Here is a 23,282-nt window from a genome sequence, read left to right as displayed (position 1 = left end):
TTTGATGAATTTCTGCTGCAGTGATCAATAGAAAGTGTACGCAAACATCTGCATTTGGTAATAGTGCATTAATTGTGCTGACTTTTGTGTATAAGGCGCATTCTATAGTAAGTAGCATTGGCAACTTTCACACACACTTTCAGGCTCTGTCTCATGCTCTCACTCTACCCAAATAAATATCATGCCAAATAACACTGTTGTAGAATGAAAGGGTTTAAAATCTGGACCTCCATTAATTCTGGACAAATTAAAGTTTTCCTCCGGTTCTAACAAACTGTCCCTGTTTACCCTCAGATATTTCAACATATGAATTACTATAAATTATTAAGAACCTGATGATAGGAAAACAATATTTTGAAAAGACACAATTATTTTTACTGGAAACACAGTCCCAGTTCAGCACGGTGGTCCACTCATACTGAAGGTAACATCAAAATATTTTTACTAGCCCTATAAAAATAAGGTTTTATTTAAATTAAGTTAATTTAATTTGATTTCCCATAGCATTTTGAAGTAAAGCAATTGCAAAATTCAAAAAGTTCCAGATTTCCAATGTAAACATGAAATGCAGTTTAGTAATTCTGTTCATTAATTGCAATAATGTAACCAACAAACTTTGAGCTTGTGGGTGAGCTTGGTACCTCAGCCACCACTGAAGACCATTTTCTGACCATGAATAAACCTGGTTGTGCCAGGTACACCTCATAGCAATAGTATTCCCTGATGGAAGTGGCCTCTTCCCAACTTACAGGACTTGAAGGATCTGCTGCTAATTTATTTGTGCCAGATACCGCAGGACACCTTCAGGGGTCTTGTAAAGTCCATGCCTTGGTGGGTCGGTGCTGTTTTAGTGGCATGTGGAGGACCAACAGCATATTAGGCAGGTGGTCATAATGTTTTGGCTCACCAGTGTATACAGTATATATATATTTATATCAAATATCAACAAAAGGATACAAATACTGAAGATATTTTTTGTCATATCAACCAGGCCTATTAATGTGTACATTCTAAGGGTTCTATCCTACACAGGGTCAGAGGTCACTGCTCCATCACTGAATTCAGGGAGTTGATACATGGAGTCTGAACTCTCCAAGGACACAAAGCTGGGTTCACTGAATGTTGCTGTAATCTGCTTCCTGAAAATACAAAAATCAGCGTAGGAAATGCAAAATCATTCAGTTAGTTTATTGTACAGAGCCAACGCAGTGTCCCATTTTACCTGGGGTTAGAGGTCAACGTTCCATCACTAAATTCAGGGGGTTGATACATGAAATCAACACTCTTCATAGATATACAGTTTGGTTCTGAAGATACTTCTGTAATCTGCTTTCTGGAAATATAAAAAGCAACATAGTAAATTGTAAAGGGTTCATTAAGTTTTGGCATTGAGCCTATTTTTGTGTGGCGCAGTGCTATGTAAACCTATTTATCAACACAATATTTTGCAATGTAGGCTTTTTTAAAAGGTGCATACAATAATGTCATGAAACTACCCACCCACTGTTTGAAAAAAATAAAAAGATGTTGGGCTTGATGCAAGTTATAGTGGCAGACAGCCACACAAATATAACTTTCTATTCAGTAAGAGAGTGACTAAATACAGACGATTAAGAAGGTTATAGCTACACTTAGTGTTTAAGCTCCATTCTGTGTACAATAATGATAATTGATATGTAAATATGGATCCTCTCCTCTGGTTAATTAGATTTTACCATGATCATGTTTTAATAGCACCTGTAGGCGCGCAGTCGGCCTATATAAGGTGGCGCTCAGTCACCATTTCTACACTGCGGTAGCAATCAAGTATAATTGTTCTGATGAACTCACGCTATACTTTATATAGAGTGGACTTTTTATCAGAGTATACTTCTATTTTGGTGGAACACTTAGTGTCTGTGTACAGTCGAATGCTAGCCTTTCAAAGTATACTTCATCTGGATGAGCATACATAGGCGATTGGCACATGCAGGCTACGACTGCAATGTTAAGACCCATAAAGATGTCTTTACAGTGGCGTGCACAGAAAGAGAGCAGTAGGGGCACCCTTTTTATTCACAAATCTAAAGGTGCCCTTCTGGTCATGCAGAATAAAGGGGGAAATTTAACAAAAATGAATTAATTAAACAGAACAAAAATTTAAATCTCTCAATAATATCACAATAACAGGAATAATGTGTCAATGGAAGAATTAAAGAAAATTCAGTTCCTCACTGTAATCTCGATTTTAGCTTTTTCTAAAGAAAAGGAGAGATGAGTCAGAAAATGGTCAGTGGTAATCAATATTATGATTATATTATTATCAATATTACTTAATTTCCTTTATAGCACAACATATAGTATATAACATATACACCAATCAGCCACAATATTAAAACCACCTGCCTAATATTGTGTAGGTCCCCCTTGTGCCGCCAAAACCCACTATTCAATGCTATTCTGAGATGCTATTCTTCTCACTACAATTGTACAGAGCGGTTATCCGAGTTACTGTCTGTTCAAACTAGTCTGGCCATTCTCTGTTGACCTCTCTCATCAACAAGGCGTTTCCGTCCACAGAACTGCTGCTGTTTTTTTTGTTTTAGGCACCATTTGGAGTCAATTCTAGAGACTGTTTTGTGTGAAAATCCCAGGAGATCAGCAGTACAGCAGTAGAAATACACAAACCAGCACATTTGGCACAAACAATCATTCATGTGATTATCTAATCAGCCAAGTCGTGTGGCAGCAGTGCAGTGCATAAAATCGTGCAGATAGGGGTCAGCAGCTTCAGTTAATGTTCACATCAACCATGAGAATGGTGAAAAATGGATCTCAGTGATTTGGAATGTGGCATGATTGTTGGTGCCAGATGGGCTGGTATGTGACTCTTTATCCAGAAGCTCCACAAGAGACCTACGGATTCTTTCTTCACCGTCATGCCTGTGAAATGCATTATATAAAAAAATGGAAACTTCTTTTGAAAGTCATATGGGTTTGGAACAATATGAGGATGAGTAAATGATGTCATTGTTTTCATTAGATGGTTGGAGGGTTAAACTATCACTTTACATGTTTAAGAAGACCTTCTGTTTGCCATTTTTTTAAAACGCGGCTGAGATCCTGACCTGAGAATTTTCTCCTTCCTCTGTTCCCAGGATGCACATCACACAATCTACCAGTGTCTGGTTCTCATACACTATCCTCCTGAAACCATGTAAGAATGGCTTGGTCTCTTCCCTTTGTCTGGCAGTCTCTTCACGTTTTAAAATAGTGCAGATTCATGCGTATATAAATGATGTTGGCATTCAGTAAAATATAACAAATGCAATATTACACAATGCATCAGAGAATTGGTGGTATTGTTGTGCTACTGAAAGATAGAATACATTACCAAACCAGTTCTGCAGCATTTGCATTTGTACATTCATCCATCAGTTACACAATATAATGAATATTTACTGTATATATATATATATATATATATACACAGTACTGTGCAAACGTTTTATGCACTTGTGAAAAATGTTGCATAGTGAGGATGTCTTCAAAAAATAATGACATAAATAGTTTTCATTTATCACTTAATGTCATACAAAGTCCAGTAAATGTAAAAAAGCTAAATAAATATCTGGTGTGACCACCTTTGCTTTCAAAACAACACCAATTCTCCTAGGTACACCTGGACACAGATTTCATGATTGTTGGCAGATAAGATGCTCCAAGCTTCTTGGAGAATTCGTCACAGTTCTTCTGTCTATTTCAGCTGTCTCAATTGCTTCTGTCTCTTCATGTAATGTCAGACTGACACGATGTTCAGTGGGAGGGTTTGTGGGGACCATACCATCTGTTGCAGGGCTCCCTGTTCTTCTATTCAAGACAAATGCTTTTGAGAAGACCTTTGCACAGTACTATATATATATCTATATATATATATATATTATAAAAAAAATGGACTGGGAAGATAAACCGCCCCTGGATTTTACATGACAACCGGCCCAAAAATGTTCGCTGTCCTTTTCTGCATATCGCGCCGCTGTTTTGTGGTCTGTTCTGCGTAACACGGTGGCTCATTTTTGCTTATCGCAGCCCATTCGGCACGTTTCGCGGCTGACCCACCGGCCTGCTCGGTTCTCCTAATGGCCGGTCTACCCCTAATCAGCCCCAAAGTGTGTCGGCCCACCGGGAAAATGCCCGGTATGCCAGATGTGTGTTCTAATGAATTTTACACCGTTTAAGAGCGATTTGAATGTTTTCACAGGGTCACATCTGGTTTCCCATGTTGACGTGGGACATTGTGTGCATGGGAACTGGAGATTTCACTTGTCAAGAGCATTAAATCGCAAGTGGAATTCTTTTATATAAAACACTAAAGCATCACAGGCTGATGTGTGTCAATAATATAGCCAACTTTAAATTGCTTTTTTTCCTTTCTAATGAATAATGGCTTAATTAAACATGATGATTTGAGTAACTTTCTCCTACCCTTGAAAATGAATGAAGTGATCTCCTAGTTAAAACTGGATTGTTAGTACAGTGGTAAGTCATGATGATCCATCACTCAATGACTTCGGTTCAAACCCTGGTTCATTAAGTGCACTTTGCTGCAGGTTATGATGTACTTTTACTATTTTGTAAAACACAGACACAATTTGTTATATTGTTTTAAACAAATCTATCAAAATTTAAACTGAATTTGACAGCCAGTAATCACAGTATAACCTACTGAATTTTCGGAGAATAGTTGAATTACTGAGAAGAAAACGATTAACTACGCTGGCTATAGTTTACAGACTTTTATTTATTTTATTTTAAATTGTCAAACAATTTAAGATAAAATCTTAAGATTTTGCCAAACAAACTAAATCACTGTTTCTGAAGAACTTTCTCATGCTTCCTCAGAGTATAATTTATCATTTTGGCCTTTGTACCTGCTCTCCAGTCTCTACTCAAAATACTAAATTACACTTCTGAAAGATCATCTATTGGCAGTTGCACATTGTCATGCACAGAACCTTTGAAAATTAAAGTAAATTTAATTGCTTTAATAGATGTTTACCAGGGAATTTAACCCGGGTCTTTTCGTATGGTTACAATCACACTACTGCTAGAAAACACCAGTTCCCATGTAAACCAATGTCCCACGTCAACATGGGAAACCAGATGTGAGCCTGTGAAACAGTTAAAATCGCTCTTAAATTGTGTCAAATTTATTGAAACAGACATCAATTTAATAAAGCGGGTTAATAATGATACCACTTTTTTTTTTTTTTTTTTATAATGTGCAAAACACATTTTCTTCACATTGAACGAATCTGCTGAAAGGCAAGAAAAATTATTCACGTGCACATCCTCAGTTGATGCATAACACCGGAACCAACTATTTGATATGCCAAATCCTTAAACTCTTTATAATATGTCTTTAAAATAAATAACTTAAGTGATTAAAATAAACACTTAAGAAGGCAGATTTACCCAGTCTGCGCTGTTGTAATGGGTAACCGTCTTTGCATGCATGTTAACTGCCTACTAAACAATTATTTTTTTTTTGCTGAAATAAAATATCTAATAATTCGTTTTTATATCGGCTCCGATTTCATACTTGTAAATATATGTGTATTGTTTTAATGGTTTTGTTTTCATTAGCTTAACCACTGTAGCACCGGAAGTAGTTCCTTTCAGAAAAAAGGGCCCATTATAATAAGAAACAGATATTTGTTATCTGGTAAAATACACAATATAGCCCCCTTTCTCACATGCAACCAGGTAAATTACAGGAAAATCATTGAGTTGCATTTATATGTACTGATGCAACTTCTCATTAAGTGAAATTAAAAACATGAGAACAATTGAATAACTCCAAGCAAATCATAGAGACCAAAAGTAGCTTAATTAAGCTAGTGTGATCCAATTTATTGAATTTCAACAAGGCGTAAATACAGTAGTGTTATTGTTCAAGCCAACACATTCTTCATTGCCTCCAGCGCTCTCATTCTTACACACTTACATAGACGCAAAATGCAAACAGTAAACAAAGTATTATATTAACATCTCATCATTTAATTTAAACATCTAGACTGCAAAGCACTGATGAAGTCCACATAGTCATACACTAGCATCACATTCCAGACCAACAAAAAAGGAATGTCTTAAAACAAAGACACCAGAACATGTGATTCTTTCATGGTCTACATGAGTTATCTCAGACTCATTCAAAATATCACACCATAACAACAGTCATTTACAGTAGGGTTCAGGAGTTGCATTGCACATGATTTGAGGTGGCAGCACAGAAGATGCTGTTGCCAAGGTAGCGGAAGCTTTAGAGTTGTCATGGTTACTTCTGCTCACGTCTCCAGATGATCACCATTCCAGAGGCATCGGAGGAGGCCAGCAGGCTTTCATCGCAGTTGAAGCTGACATCCAGCACGGGCCCGCTGTGACCCTGCAGCTTGTTAACAATGGGCTTAGTGTTGCGTTCAACATCGAAAAAGTAGACGCATGCGTCCTCACTGCCAGTGACTACAAAAAGGAAGAACAAAATAGATGGTAAAAGTAAACTGCACCCTCAAACATTTCTATGATTGGTCTTACCAACACAGGCTCCTTGTCTGAAGGACATGAGAGGACAGAAGATGCTGTGTAGTGGTTGGGATCCATGCTGGATAGGGAAACTTCCCTTAAGCTGCAGAGTCCCTTCATTATCCACCACCCTGTCAATACCAGTTCAACATTTATTAATAATAATTAGCAATGTTCAGTGAAAGGGACACCCTCATCACTCTCATCTTGTGAAAACAGATAGAATCGTGATTACTGTAACTGCATTCTAACCTGTATAGCAGTAGTTTGTTCACACAGGCATTGACGAGCAGAGAAGGGTCCCGTGCCTCTCGACTGATCCATGAGCGTGCTGAAATACTGGAGATAGAACTGCCCTCATTCACCACCAGTCTTTTAGCTTTGGTCAGTTTTCCTATGACATAAAAGCCTCTTTAATAAAAACTAATACATCAATCGTAATCCAACTCCTTTCAGAAAGGGGGGCGAGTAGGCTACGATGGAAGGGAAAAAAAACTGGAAAAATAAAATTTTGGGGCACATTTTTTTTTATCACTAAACTACTGTCATAAAAAGTTATAGTTTTGTATATACATAACTCCTGAATAAAAATTTAAATGTGTTTGGACTGATTTTTAAAAAAAAGTTTTGAACAAATTTGATTGGTTTGTCAATAGTGAGCGCAAATGCAGGTGATAAGCGGTTTCATTAAGCGAGTCATTGAGTCGTTAATTCAAACGATTCGTTCAAACGGCCGATTCATCAAGAATGAGACAGATGTTTGTGAATGGGTCATTGAATCTTTGACTCAACCGATTCGTTCACAACACTGAATCATTCAAAACACGATTGAGTATTGCTGTGAGATGCGCTATGGCTATGCTGTGATCTTTGTTTGGATTCATCGGATCTATTTTCGCTGCTAAAATAGACCAAAACAGTCATTATTTCGTCTTAAATGTAAGTGACTTAATATTATTAACTTGTTTGTTGAACTGTCATATGAAATCAGTGTCACATTTTCAATCGTGAGGTGATGGTAAATTAAGTGATGGTCAATTGTCAGCTCTCTTGGTCGTCAGATCGTGTGATGTATGTTGCTGAACTGTATTCAAATCAGTGGGGATTTCTTTAAGACTGCAAGGGAAGCTCAGCTTCCCCTATAATGTCAAAAAAATAATGGTCAAATATGTACTATTGTGTAAACAATTTATTGACTAAAAATGCGTTAGAACACGTTCATCTCGAAGACGAGTTCATTCAGAATCAGCTACATTACATATAGCAGGTCGGCTGACTCGATTTACTTCTCATACATTCCCGTAGCGTCAGTGCATTTCCCTGTTGAAGCCGAGCATCCATTGACTTCAATGGGGCTGCTCTGAACAGTTTTTTTCAGTGCTCCGAAAATAGACTGTCACTGGATAAATGCTGCGATTATGTCCCGCCCACGGACGCTCAGCGTCTCTGGGGGTGAATGAGGAGTGGGCTGGCCCGGACTCCGGGCTTCCGCGTGATGATTGGAGGATCTGTCGAAAGACTGCATCTCCTTTTGATTGACAGCGAATCTGTACTAAAAGAAGTCACTGAAGCTATTTCACGCTCAGTCCCATCGCGGATTTCTCAAGTGTAGTCGAAAGACAAACTGCTGCAACCTATTTCTTTATATTTGTTTGGCTGAAATTGCTAGTCAATTTGCATAATACATTTCACACAATTATACACCACATTCCTTGTTTCAGTTTTACCAAGTTTAATATATTTTGTTTTAGAGCCGTTCGCTTCGTTCGTTCATTCATTCATTCATACAGTAGGCTAGGCTAGCGTCAGTACGGGTGAAACTGCGCACGATGGTAGACGGTGCTAATATTGTCGACCTGATTTTGGCGAAGCCATTTGAAAGTCTTCCTTACGAGGAAAAAATTAGAATTAAACAGCAGGGCAGATCAACACCTAAGATTGATTTAGTGCAAAAAATAGGGTAAATAAGTTTATAATGTAGGCCGAAAATGAGCTTCCCCTCTTTGAAAGACCAGCAGCCGCCACTGATTCAAATGTTATAAATATAAAAACACAACATTTTGAAATTTAACTGCAGTATGTCAATTTAGTTTATTTGTGTGTGCTGCGCTCATAGACTTCAGAAAACGGCGCTCATTTGTTTGATTTCAACCTGTCTTTGCAAGGCCGCGAAACTCATATTTTGCTCCTTGCAGACAAAGTGCACACCTTCACATAAAAACTAGACCTCTGGCATGGCCGCATCAGTCGAGGGAACTGCGACATGTTCCCCAGCCTTGCAGACTTTATCACTGATGCAGGCACGTCACACGATTTCTCCTCCCTATTTCAATCAGCGTCTGAGCACCTGTCAGCAATGAGAAAACAATTTGCGACGTACTTTAAAGAGGATTATCGCTCTTTTGCGTGGGTTCGAGATCCGTTTGTGTGCACCGCAAACGAGCTATCAGTTGATATGCAGGAACAGCTTATTGAGCTGAAGAGTGACAGTAGACTGAAGGAACTCTTTAGCTCCTGCCCTCTTTCGTCATTCTGGGCAGCATTGATGCAGGAATACCCTGAACACTGTGACGTCGCCTTGAAGATTCTCCTTCCTTTCGCGTCGACATATTTGTGTGAGGCAGGATTCTCAAAAATGACTGCACTCAAAACGAAATACCGCAATCGTGCACAAATCGAGGATGATTTGAGGCTATGTTTATCAAACATTGAGCCAAGAATTGAGGATCTTTGCAAGGCAAAGCAGGCTCAGGTCTCACATTAACATCACCTACCAGCAAGCTTCTGTAAAAAAATGCAGATGATGCCTACTATTAGGCCTAGTAATAATAACAATAATTAAGCATAATTTAATATCAGAGGTCTGGTGCCAATTCCCAATTATAGCAATAGCCTAGTAATGATAATAGGTCTACTAATACTCATAATAATAATAATAATAATGCCTGCAAGCTCACATTAGAAGTCTGGTGCTACTGCCAATTATAATAATAATAATAATAATAACAACAACAATAAAGCATGTAACCTCATATAATTATATAGCAATAGCCTAGTAATGATGATAGGCCTACTACTACTCATAATAATAATAATGCCTGCAAGCTCACATTAGAAGTCTGGTGCTACTGCCAATTATAATAATAATAATAATAATAATAATAATAACAACAACAATAAAGCGCGGGGCGGAGGGCACTGGGGCCCCAACTGCGATGAACCAGCTTTGGGGGGGCCCAGCTTGCAAAAGGTTGAGAACCCCTGACTTAGGACAACCTCATTTGTCAATGACCCAGGACTGGTACTAAATCTATTCCTTTCAACAACACCTGAATGTGGGATTAAGGGAAGAGACTTTGTGTACACTGAATTTACACCCACAGAACTCTATTGGAAATCTTCAGAGCTTTCTGCTATCAAAATGTTCTGCACCTTGCATGTTCGTTTATTACATATTCTGGCTAATTTGGTAATGTTTTCAGCTAAGAATAAAAGTATAGTCCTATCAGCAATGTTTAACACATTTTACTAATTTATGTTTATATCCATTTTGCTGAATTCTAAAAATCTTCCAACATCAGCACAGAAAATGCAAAACAAGATTCCATTAGGGCCTGTATATCAGATAAGAAAATATCTCAGTACCTGTGGCCATGTCAAAGAGGAAAGAGAAAATGCTGCCCCTGTCATCACCAGCCCACAGGATTCTCCCTGGAGCATCAAAGGAGAGAGACAGCACTCCACCGGTGAGTTTACTGGAGCCGCCCTTCACTTTCTTCCCAGTGGAGATGTTCACCACCTGCAGGTGGTGTTTACTGTTGCCAACCTGTGAACAAGCAAGACCAAAAAAAAAAATGTTATCAAAATGTTCACCAATGCAATTGCAATAGTTTTAATTGCAATGCAATTTGAATTTAGAAATATATTTACGTTTTTCATGTTTAAATAAATTAATGTAACTTTTAAATCGAAATTGATAAAGCAAATATTTTCACAGATCCCTTGGCAGTTGGGCAGGGTTGTTGACGATGTAATCAGATACTGCAATATTTGTTTAGAAAAATATTATGAAAACATTTTTTGCATATCGCCCAGCCCTAATCATTAGTAAAAGGAATAGTTCACCAAAAATCCCTTATGCCATCCCATATGTGTTTGACTTACTTTCTTCAGCAGAACACAAATGAAGATTTTTAGAATATCTCATCTATACAATGCAAGTGAATGGGTGCCAATATTTTGAAGCCACCTGAAATTAATCCATATGACTCCAGTGGTTAAATAAATGTCTTCAGAAGCGATCTGATAGGTGTGGGAGAGAAACAGAGCAATATATAAGTCAATTGTTACTATAAATCTACCCTGTTCAGTACATCTCCACTTAAATGTTCACATTTTTCTTCTTGTGTTTTTGGTGATTCACATTCTTAATGCATGCGCCACCTACTGGGCAGAGAGAAGAATTTCTAGCAAACGTGGACTTAAATATTGATCTGTTTCTTACCCACACCTATCATATCACTTCTAAAGCTTTTTGGAGCATCAACATTTTGGACCCCATTCACTTGCATTGTATGGAGCTATAGAGCTGAGATATACTTCTAAAATTAATTATTTGTGTTCTGCAGAAGAAAGAAAGTCATACATATCTGGGATGACATGAAGGGAGTAAATGATGAGAGAATTTTCATTTTTGGGTGAAATATCTCTGTAAAACTACTTAACAATAATGGCTGCAATTTGGGCTCACCACAGTCAGATTGTTGTTCATGGGCTGAAAAGTGCAGCACAACAGCTCACTGCCCTCTGGGTCGACCACCTCGCGGATACACCTCCCATCTTCTGTGTTCCAGATCCGCAAAGTGCCATCTTTTGATGTGGACACAATGATGTCATTGCTGAGTGACCAGGCAAAGTCAGTCACTGGCCCGGCATGGCCCTTCAAAGTCACCTTTACAGTTGGTGGAGACGGGGACAGTGTCATAATTGATAACGTCCCATCCAATGAACAGCAAGCAAGGAGGTGCTTATCATCATTGGCGAACTGCAATCGTGGAACTGAGGAGATAAAATAGTAAGGGCAAAAATGAAAAGGTAAAACCACTGTCTAGACCTATGAAATAAAACCTAGGTCAATTGTAGGTCAAAGCACTTAAAGAGGATATCAAAAAACAAAAGGTTTTATTGGTGCCTTATAAATATTTAAATTAACAATTGCCTCATAATTTGCTAAGGGATTTAGATATTTGTGACTATACAGAATTGTGTCTAATGATGTGAAAACTACAGGTGCTTTGGTACTAAGTTGATACTACACTTAAAAAAGTATTGATCCCAGACTTCATTTCATACCCAAGCGCTGACTGACTGACATGTAGCTGTTTCAAACACTCGCATGCATGCATAAGAGTGCTTGCAGTGTTGCGTTTGCATGTGTAAACAATCTAAAGGACCACTCACACCAAAGGCATTTTTGCATCTGTTCGTACTTTTTTTAACTGTTTTCCGATGTAAACATGGGCTATGGATGTCTTGTGTCTCACAATTTCTTTTCACATTCTAATGCAGGGGTGCTGTGTTTATTAGTCACCATGTCTCAAGATACTTGCGTTTGCTGCACTGCATCTAGATTTTATTAGTGCAAGTTCAATGTGAACGGCCCCTTATGCACTTCTTGGTAAAAATGCCTTTCATAGCTAGATATTAAACTAAATGTTGAAGGTTATGTCTTAAGTGAAGGTAAACACACAAGACAAAAAATGGCATATGTGTCATTTATTGGAATATGTGCATATTTGTTTTTGCTGTGGTATCAATAGTATTCTTATATAGTATAATTGGTATTGACATTTTGGTATTGTGACAAGAATAATTGAGTCATTACAAGCTCCCTCACCAGCTGAGTCGACATGCTGGTCGAAGATGTGGTGCATGCCGGCAAAAGCGTAGTTCTCACTGAGGGTGGTGTCCCCTGCCATGGCACGACTGGCTTCTGCCACCGAGGTGGGCACCAGGCTACCTGGAGGCCTGGCACAAGTTATCAAAAGAGACCTATTTTTAATATTAATAAGCATTTTATGGATAGCTGCAAGACCAAAAAACACAAGCTGTACAAATAGATTACTTTTACACTGCATTTTACACAACATTTACAGTTTTACAATATTATTAGAAGTTAAATGTTAAAAACAAAGAGGGTGGGTGGGGCTTGCCTCTCATCGTACACTGCTCTGTTCATCTGGGCTTGTAGCTGGTAAGAACCTCTGCTTACTGATCTTCGGTGACCTCTGGCGCCCTGAGCCCTGGGATCCTCCTCAAAGTCCTGTTGGAAAGATGGAGAAAAAAGATAAAAAAGACCAATGGTGTGTAGAAAGGAGAACAGGGTGCAATTGAAGGAGGTAGAGAACTTAAAAGGGTCTAGCAGGGTGATTTAAAAGTTTCAGCGCGACAACAACAACATAAAGCCTATCATGCACAAAGAGCTCACAATCTACATGCACTGCAGCTCACACACATCACAATGACCTGGATCTGGTTTCTCTTTATATCTAAGGATATAGATGTTCTATCTCGCTGTCTATCTCTTTTGTTTGTGTTTTTCTTTGTGGGGCATTTTTCAGCCCAGAACTCCTAATCCGTGTTTGTCGAAACCCTTCGCCCTGTTTCTGAGTGCACCTAACCTCCATGCGATCCAGTGTGGTGCGGGAACTGCGCACACTGCTGGCTCTGAAGCTGCTCTGCTCTGACAGAGGCCCGTAACGCAGTGCGAGAAACTGACTGCGCAGCCGCAAATACTGCCTGCGCAGCCCCGGCTCAAAGCCACACTTGGCATTCTCGCTGAGCAGCTGGCTGCGCCGGCGGATGTACTGCGTGCGGAACTGGGGGAACGTCGGTGTGCGATAAGCATTGTACCTAAAGAGAAGCAGAGAGAAAATAGAGCAGTGAATTTAGGGAAGCCCTTCATCTGTAAAACACAATGTTTAATCATAACCATAGGAACACTGCTCAATCTGAGCAACCATTTAAACACATTATGACACCAAGGTGCTCCATGGGCCAGCTGATTCCGAACAGAGCAATAAAGGATGATAGCACTAGCCAAGCCGGGAGATTAGCATATAACCATTTTTAGATTTGTATATATTATTCCGTAGTTAAATATCTTAATGTGGTGCGAGAACTGCGCACAATGTTGGCTGTTTTCCAACTTTCACTCTTAATTTTATATTACATTTCATAACATCGTTCTCTGTAGAATTTTATTCTGATTGGTCAGTTGCAATATACTGTGGTGACATATGACTACTAAACTGTTTAACTTAACTTTGAGCCAGGCAATTTCCCACTTAAGTGTACTAGTTTCATAACACTATGTGCACTCCTTCTCAAATCAGCAATTTCATGGCTATTTATTTATAGTTTGGTAAGTAGGCTTGAAATAACTGAGATAATATACTCTCAGCTAGTCATTGCAAAATAAACCCCATCAGGAAGATCATGGACCAGGTCAAATGAATGACCAGCTGACTGACTGTTGTTACGTTACAGAACTTTATTTGTTTTGTGAATGTTGGGTGTATATATTTTTGTCTGTTTGTGTCATATTCTGCTCCTCTAAGATGAGTAGCGACACCTGATGCTAATCAATGCGCCTGAGTCTTCTGATTGGCGCCTGTGGCCATGTGCTCTGTTATAAAAGCTATCCAGTTTGGAGTTACTACAGAGACATTTAATCTGGTCTCTCTTGCTTAGTTCCTTTCTCTTGTCCCAGATGCTGGACCTTTTCTCCCTGTGTTTATGTACCGTGTGAGGTATTGTAATTGCGTGTAATGCTTTCGCAAGGAAATCTTGTTGCACTGATTGTAGTTGGACATTGATTGTTATCCCTGAGTGCATGGCGAGTTGTATTATCTTGTTTCTTTCTTCATTTAATTAGTTAATTTTAAGGAAGCTGTAGTGCCAATTATTTTGTATATCTTTTTCTCCTGTTTATGGTTAGAGAGGGAGTTCTGTTTAGTATTGTCTTTTGTTTGCATCTTTGTTTTGTATATAGATTATTTAGTAGACTAACACAGGTAGACTATTGTTTGTTATTTTGGCTTTGGGCTTTGCTTCTCCTGAAGTAAATGTATTGCTTCCTTGTAAGATTCTTAAGTTTCTTTATGTCACTGTTCTGTTCCCAAAATAAAACTTTATTGTTGATTTGATAACTTGTGCTCAATAGTGCTGGGACGGGAAAAAAGTGGCTCAATAACGTTAACTCCTCCTTTAAATTATTTAGTTTCCTTAATTTTTATTTTATAACTTATCCTCCTCCTCAACCCAAGACAGGAGAGGTTGTATCACTGTTCGTTATTCCTTATATACATTGTACATTTTTTTATTTTTTGTAATATAACATTGTATGACACACCCCAAAGAGTCTTTTCTGAATAGTTGAAATATTGCTGCAATGACAATGATTTTCTTCTACACACCTTGCGTCCACTGCCAACACCTGCTGCCAAACAGCAGCCATGAGATCCACCAACACAGAGAGATGCAGGAAACACAAGAGCTGCAGAACATACAATAAACTTCATTATAATTATACAACTGAAAATGTAAAAATAAATAACTGATGTCAGAGAATTATTCATATCATTCAGTTCACCTAAGTCATCAGTGTATCTGTATGATGGATGGTAAAAACATTTTTTTTTAAATAACTAAAATACAAACAAAATATCCTAAACATTTCATTTTAAAACATAACAATCCAATGTATCTAGTTTAGTGTCATGTATTAATTAGCCTGCTAATATTGTTTCCCCGTCACACTGTCACAATCGAACATATCTAAAGCAGCCATCACATTCAAATCAAATAAACATTAGAAAATCATTACTATATAAGAATAGCAAATAAACAGCTCGGTGTTTTGACACATTAGCCACCGCTAGCAGGGAAGCTAACAACCTCCATCAGAATTTTGAGTTACAAACCTTAGAAATCGTGTCAGTCACTTTGTGACAACAGTATTTGACTAGATGCGATTTCGTAACACCTTTAACAAACTAAAACGCAATGTCAATGTATCATTTTATATTTAAAGGCCACTCACCGTGCGAGGTTTTCACCGGTTCATTCTGTCTGAGGGGAGTGACATAATCATGTGACCGCCCCGCCCCGCCAGCAGCTGATCTGCATATCATTGACGTCACTGTAGCGTGTGTAATTCTTCTTCTCTTGTTTTTTGGCGATTGGCAAGCAGCTTTTGGTGCATTACCGCCACCAACTGAACTGGAGATGCGGGAAGACATACGCACAAAAACATATATTCCCGAATATATGTTGCTTTCATATCTAATTTCCCTTGTTTTTTCGCTAAAGACTTTGTAATGACATCCGTTGGATTCCCTTTGCCTGCAATTTTGAGTGTAATTCTTGTCTTTGGTTGTTGTAGGCTGTGCAATGTAGAATAGCATGTTCAACTGTCTCTACTTCATCACTACATAACCCGTTATGGTGATTTTTTATTTTATACACATTTCCATTTAAACCAGTGTGGCCTATACGTATTCTTGTTTTTACTGATTCTTCTCTTCTTAATAAGGCTGTGGTTCCTCCTGTATCTTGTGTCTCCCTTTTATTTCTCCATCCAAAAGTTTCTGCCAGATATTATTTGCAGCTTTTCGAATAAGTTCCTTGGTTTCCGGATTGCTCGTGAATTATGAGTTCAACATTATCACATTTTAATGAGTTTTTTGCTAGTTTGCCCACAATCTCATTTCCTTCTCCTATATGTGCACAAACCCAGAGAAAACGAATGATGTTTCCTTGATTATGCAGTGTGTACAAGAGTTGTAAAATTTCATATAGTATGTCTTGTCTATGGTCAGAATGTGGAAATTTCATAATTTACTGGGCTGCTAGAGAGTCTGTGTAAATGACTACTTTGTTAAGTCTTACTTCTTCCACCCACTGGAGAGCCAAATATATTGACACCAACTCAACTATAAACAACATTAAATTGTCTGGTGCTCTCTTTTTAATGGCTACCTGATATTTCAGTACATACACAGCTGCTCCTGCTTTTCCATATGCTGGTTCTTATGATCCATCTGTAAAGATGTCTACCATACTATTATATTTTTTGTTTAATATATTGATTAACAATTTAATCCTCTGTCAAGTCCTTATTTTCTTTTCTTTTTTCTTGTAGATGTTTATGCAGGGCATAGGAAATGACCATGGTGGAACTACATGTAATGGCACACTTTTACTATATTTCCTTTGATCAAGAAAGACCCATTGATTGGGCGATTCTATTTCCTGTCCATCCTAAGCTCAATGCTGCCTTGTGTGTGTTCCCAGCACTCATTAAATACAGATTTTGTGGGATGCACATCATTGTGTCCTTTAAACGATACCCAAATAATCCATTGATAGTTGTTGATGCCTCACTGTCAATGGCATTTCACCAATCTTCACTTGCAGGGCATTTACAGGAGATGTACTAAAAGCCCCACAACATATTCTAAGAGCCTTCGTCAGCACCACATCTATTTTCTTCAGTAGTGAATCACTTGCTGTTCCAAATGCCATGCAACCATAATCAATTGCTGATCTACTGAGCAGACAATAAATGTTCTTGAGCGAATTGCAGCTTGCTCCTCACTCACATCCTACCAGGCATCTCAAAACATTTAGTACTTTTTTTACACTTTGCAATCAGTTTTCCAATATGTTGCTGTTTGTCTAGCCACACTCCCAAAAATGTTACCACATCTACCTGCTCAAGTGGATGACCATATAATGTGAGTTTTACTGCTGTATTTTTCTTGTTTGAAAAACACATTATTTGGGTTTTAGCTGTTGACAGATGAAATCCCCATTTCATTGCCAACTCCTCAACCTGGTGTATCACTAATTGGACCTTTTTTGCAGTAGGCTATACAGGATATTCTGTCCTCTCTTCCACACTGCCCCATAATCAGCATAAAGCGATCGTCAGCACTTGTAATGAGGACTTATATGTTACTGATGATGGACAGGCAATGTTGTGTCAGTGTCACTGTGCAACTAGAATTGAGAGCTTATGTTTACATTGCATTGCATTACATGAAATTATACACAGTCAAAAAGTTACAAGAAACCTCTTAAGGTAAGAAACCCCTGAATGACAACGCACATGCAATTATAACTAAGGGTTTTCATATAACTTAACCCTTGTGCGACCTTCGGGACATTTTTGTTTTTTTGATCAATCTGGCTGTGTTAATGCCAACGGCATAGGGAAAATGTCCCTATTGAAACCCTTTAAAACTGCAATATTTGATCCCAGTGCCATTAAAGCTGAAAATCATGAATTCTATGATATTCTGCATTCATTCAGTAGACCTGGCTTAAAAATTTATTTTTTAGGTTTTCCACCAGATGACACCATTTTTCTCATTTCTCTTTCGCCTATGGAGCAAATACGTTCTTTTTTCCTATTTTCTGTTTGTTGTATTAAGATTACTAAAGGCCAGTTGAATAAATGATGCAGCTAAAATTGTGTGGGTGTGTTGGTATTGATGTCAGTGTTTTTTGTGTGTGTGTGTGTGTGTGTGTGTGTGTGTGTGTGTGTGTGTGTGTGTGTGTGTGTGTGTGTGTGTGTGTGTGTGTGTGTGTGTGTGTGTGTGTGTGTGTGTGTGTGTGTGTGTGTGTGTGTGTGTGTGTGTGTGTGTGTGTGTGTGTGTGTGTGAGAGAGAGAGAGAATACTGCATTGTGGGGACCCACAAGGGATAGTAAAGCCTGAGATCACCTACCTTGTGGCTAGGCCCGGCTTTGTTTAGATTTATGTCTTGCAACTGGGGCTGTGCTTTCTTTAGATTTACTTTTCTACATTTACATAGGATCAGACAATTGCACATGTTCATTAGAAAAGTCAATCTTTTGTGTTTTTGTTCAACAGCATGACCAATGTACGAACAGTTAAGCACTGTATAGAGTACATGGCCATAATTAGGTTCCATCCTTTAATTAGGTGCCAGAGTAGGGTGTATGTGAAATGTTTAGGCAAAGCTTTAACCAAATAATGTTTTAAAGGAATATTACGGGTTCAATACATGTTAAGTTCAATCGACAGCATTTATGGCATAATGTTGATTACCATAAAAATGTATTTCGCCTCGTCTCTTCTGGGGTTTTGGCCCAAATCTGGGTTTTGGCCCCCTTCCCTTCCATTGTAAGTGTTACAATGGAAGTGAAAGGGACCAATCTATAATAGTTAAAATACTGTTTCAATAGTAAAGCCACAAGACGTAAACAATATGTGTGTTAAAATGATTTTTGTGTGATAAAATCAGTTACTAACCATTTCTGTTTTCTGTTATATCCAATTTTACAACTTTGTTGCCATTACGATGTAAGCTGTAAAACTTGAATACAACAGCAAAACTGATGATTTAAACAACTTGAAAGTGCTTTTAAGAAATGATAAGCTTCACATATCTGCCTTTTAACCCTCCAAAAATTTGCCCCATTCACTTACATTGTAGGTTTCTCAATGTAGCCCAGATTTTTTTATATTTAAATTTATATATAATAAAATTATACAGAATAAATGGATTACATATATATGTATATATATATTATACAATTATAAAATTATAGTTGTTCATTTTTTATGAAATGCACAAATAACTTTCTATAATATGTCATATTATTTCATTATTAATTATAATAGTTTCAATCCAAAGTAAAATAATAATTAAAAAAAAAAACAGATGAGTGTACAACAAAAACATTGTTCTTATTGGTAAAAATACAGTTCTTCCTATTGTGTCCCTGGATCTCACTGCGTCCAGTAGTTTGCAAACTAAATTTAAAACTTGAATGAACAAATATTCACATATAGTTTGCAGAAAATGTATCTCTATTGAGGGAAAAGGTATGGCAGCGCACTATTTATCTGTGTTCAGCAAAGTAAAAGGATTAACTGTACAAAAGATACATATGCAACCAGGGTTTCACCTGAGCTCAGCAGAGGCCCAGTGCAGGACCGTGCAGAGGCACAGCTGACGGGGCTCTTTGCTTGTTCCTGCTGCTCTTTCCCGAAGGGGCCCCGTACATGGAGCAATTCAGCGGCCGGAGCCATAAATAAGGGCCACGCCAGCATCTCAGCACTGCTTATTCTAAAAGGACACAAGGACTTTGGAGCGCAGCCAACATGCCTGGAACAAAAGGTAGAAATTAAAGCAAAGGTTAAACAATATTGATCATATGCTTTCAGAATATTATGTATTAAAAAGCGTTCTAAATTATTTCTTGGAATTTTATTGAATTCTCACATATGACGATGTGCAGTTGTTATTTTTGGAACATAATTTCTATCTGATGTGACCCTCACCTTTATTTTATTTTTTTTAACAAATAAAGAAAATTTTTTAGTACACTTGAAAGAACAAAATTACAGTGCATACCTATGACTGAGCACAAAAACCAACAATGGAAAAAGTAATCATCTGAATGTTTTTTCTTTTGACAGGTAACAAGACCGACAAGAAATCCACCACCAAGGTAATATCCCACATCACTGCATGGCATGCTTGAAATTTAAACATAATTAAACATTACTGACAGTTTAGAAGTCCTACTCACAACCATTCTAGTTTTAAGATGTGCAAGACAAGAGCTGCTGTCAGTATAACTCAGATGCCTTGAGCCCTTTAAATGCTTTAATTTGAACTTGACTATGATTTTTTTCCCCATTCAGCAACCTCAGAGTCCAAAGGAGCAGCCAAAGAAAGGTGATCAGAAAGCAGATGACACCAAAAAGCAAGGAGGTAAATACTGACAACAGTTCTGTAGAAATGTGTGAGCAAGTAAGGACTTTTAAAATATCTGAATACATACTTTTCAAATGTATAAGTAGCTAGACATAATACATGACAATATGCATAACATTTTACATATAAGTTTTTATGGTTAATTAAAGTACATGTTTGACAGACACAAAAAACCTTTTATTTGTTCCATGCAATAAACCCATATGTGGGTCGCAGGTCTGGTCTGATAGTAGTGGAGAGGAAGAAACAATGCTAAATGGAAATAATAAAATGTAATCATGCAGTGTAGGATAGCAAAATAAATAGGCTTCTCAACTTTTAAAAGGGAGGTGAAAATGCTGACATCAAAGGCTGTGCATCCAAACAAACATTTCATTATTGGCACAAAACAATTTGCTGCGTCGTAAAAGCAAGCTGAGTTGGGCAAATGCCATATCATGTCTTTGTATTAAATATTGATTAAGTTCAACATTTGCTTTTAATTATATTTTTGTACAATTAACAATGTTGTAACTGTGTTTGGTCTTCGCAATACAATTCACAATATCTCATACAGCATGTCGAAATTGTAAGATATGGTATGACTTGGCTCATACGATACAGTACAAATTGTATACGGTATGACATAAGAAATGGTACAACATAAGGTAGGACTTTATTTCCCTATTAGAAATCAGCCAACGAACAAACAGAATTTCAAATTGATACAATACAGTCATCAAAAACACTTCATTTTAAGAAAGGAAACTCTGTGAAACAAATGACTCATTCTATATTTATTTATGCAATACAAGTGACTAATGTATGTCAATCCGCTTCCCTCGTCTCTGTTCCAAACCCAATGTTTTCTTTCTTCAGTGGTACACAACAGTGATTTTCCTATTAGAATCATGCTTTAGGTCATGGCCGTAACCACCATAGGCATTGAGGGAGACCCCCCCCAATATTCATAATAGTGCTCTATTGATATGGGGTTTTTTCTATGGTTGTAAAGTCAGTTTTCAAAATCACTTTTATTATGAATTTTCATTAGACCACTTGATGTCCAATGTAAAATCTGTCCAATGTAAAATCTAAAACATATTTATTTACATTTATATATTTAGCAGACACTTTTATCCAAAGGAAGGATACAACATAAGCGATTCAGGTAACACTTTATTTTAATGTGTCCTTGTTACACATATTACATGTAATAACTACAGTAATAACAGTCAATTATGTGTAATTACAAGTAACTAATCCTAAACAAATACCTTACCCTAGCCCTAAACCTATAGTAAGTACATGTTGTTAATTAGTAATTACACTGTAATAAGGACATATTCAAATAAAGTGTAACCGCGATTCATCTTGCGAAAGTAAAATGAAAGGTGCTTCAATAAAAAGTTGTATTAGAAAGGTATGAGCCAAGAGAGAGAGCAAAGCCACTTGAGAACCTCTACAATAAATCATGATAATTTCAATTATTTTGACACATTTATTACTACAGAATATTATTATAGAGTGTCAGTATTCTGTGTGTGGGAGAGATGCAGAAAAACTATAAAATGTCTAGGCGCAAATGACAGAGAAAATTGCACATTTATTTTCTGACACTGGGGGACAATTCGATTTTATTTCATTTGCTGTATGTTTCCAGTCAAGGTATCTGTATTTGTGTCTTCCCTTGCAGGACAGCCAAAGGGAGAGAAGCAATAATTTCCAGGCCTTTGTGAAGCTTGCTCTGGAGACTGTCTTGGGTTCTTGTCGACGCAAGCATGGGGGCCCCCAGGGTAGGCAGGGCTGACAGTTTCTCCTCCCACCCAGCCAACAAACACTATCCATCTGACCATCATTAGACAGCACTTGCAATCTGTCAGCCCCTTCTCCCATGGGTCTCACATTTGAATAACCCTGCTGATGTGCTCATTGGATGTTGGGCCAAATTCCAAAGACTCAAGAGTCTCTGTGACCGCACCATTATTTGCTTACATTTGACTCCGCCCATGTCATAGTTATTGACTGTGCTGTACATAAATTAGAGTTACTAATAAACATGATTTCATACATTGACGTAATTTGTAAATTTTATTGTATAATTTCTGTTATACTCTTCCTTTAAATAGTTACTATTAAAGTCAAAATGAACCAGTGTTCACAACCCGTTTTATTTACGTAATACTCGTCATGTACTTCAGAGTGAAACTTGACTAAATACTTTGATCTACCGGGAATTGATTTGATGGTGAAAAGTGGTATGTGGTTGCAGAGGAGGGGTTGAAAATTAGAGGGCTTAATGATGTCGGCCAAAAAAAATAAAAAATAAAAATTTAGATGGTGGAGCATTACAGTATGTTGATTATGAAGATTTACAAAAGATGTTGCATTAAGTGCAAAAAGTAGGAGTCAATTTGATTTCATGTTTACTTAAGATAGGAGCGAATTTACTAAACAGTTGCGCCATTTTTGTGAATAAAGTGCTAAAACAACCCTGACAGCATGTGCAAGTAAACAACGCTTCTAGCACACACATTCTTAGTGAAGAATTTAAACCCACTTAGTCACAAAATCCCAAGTCCTCATGCAATTTATTTCATACATTATTCTATAATTAGAAGAGATGTTGTACAGGAAGTTCTGGCCTACTATAACATTTTTATTTTAAAATATATATTTAGAGCAGCCCGATGTGAACTAGTGTCTGTGCTTTCAACCATTAAGGCAACCCAAAGTAGGTATAGTGTAACCATGCATTAGAGATAGTGTCTAGAGACCGCTTTGAATAAAAGCAGGTATGTAATATTCAGCTGAGGCAGCATTACTTTAGACGCATTTTTGCCAAGGAACACATGTTTTAAATGAGGTGCATATGGTCCGCTAAGCAGAAATGGGGTCAGCCCTGTAAATTAAGTATATTACACACAC

At 37.6% G+C, this 23,282-nt stretch overlaps 1 protein-coding gene across 1 annotated transcript; it reads right to left on the bottom strand.

Annotated features, from left to right (window-relative positions):
- Positions 1–5,885: 5,885 nt before the first annotated feature.
- LOC127621191 (WD repeat-containing protein 13-like) lies at positions 5,886–15,729 on the bottom strand. Its single transcript, XM_052094701.1, has 10 exons — positions 15,665–15,729; positions 15,039–15,118; positions 13,242–13,473; positions 12,774–12,883; positions 12,458–12,588; positions 11,312–11,619; positions 10,207–10,387; positions 6,814–6,955; positions 6,574–6,692; positions 5,886–6,501 (listed from the first exon to the last, which is right to left on the bottom strand). Exons 2-10 carry the CDS (start codon positions 15,077–15,079, stop codon positions 6,317–6,319), a joined length of 1,449 nt encoding a protein of 482 aa, XP_051950661.1. The 5' UTR covers positions 15,080–15,118; positions 15,665–15,729; the 3' UTR covers positions 5,886–6,316.
- Positions 15,730–23,282: the final 7,553 nt, after the last annotated feature.

Source organism: Xyrauchen texanus, chromosome 27, assembly GCF_025860055.1.
Source record: "Xyrauchen texanus isolate HMW12.3.18 chromosome 27, RBS_HiC_50CHRs, whole genome shotgun sequence".
Lineage (NCBI taxonomy): Eukaryota > Metazoa > Chordata > Actinopteri > Cypriniformes > Catostomidae > Xyrauchen > Xyrauchen texanus.
This window is presented reverse-complemented; position numbering and strand designations above follow the sequence as displayed.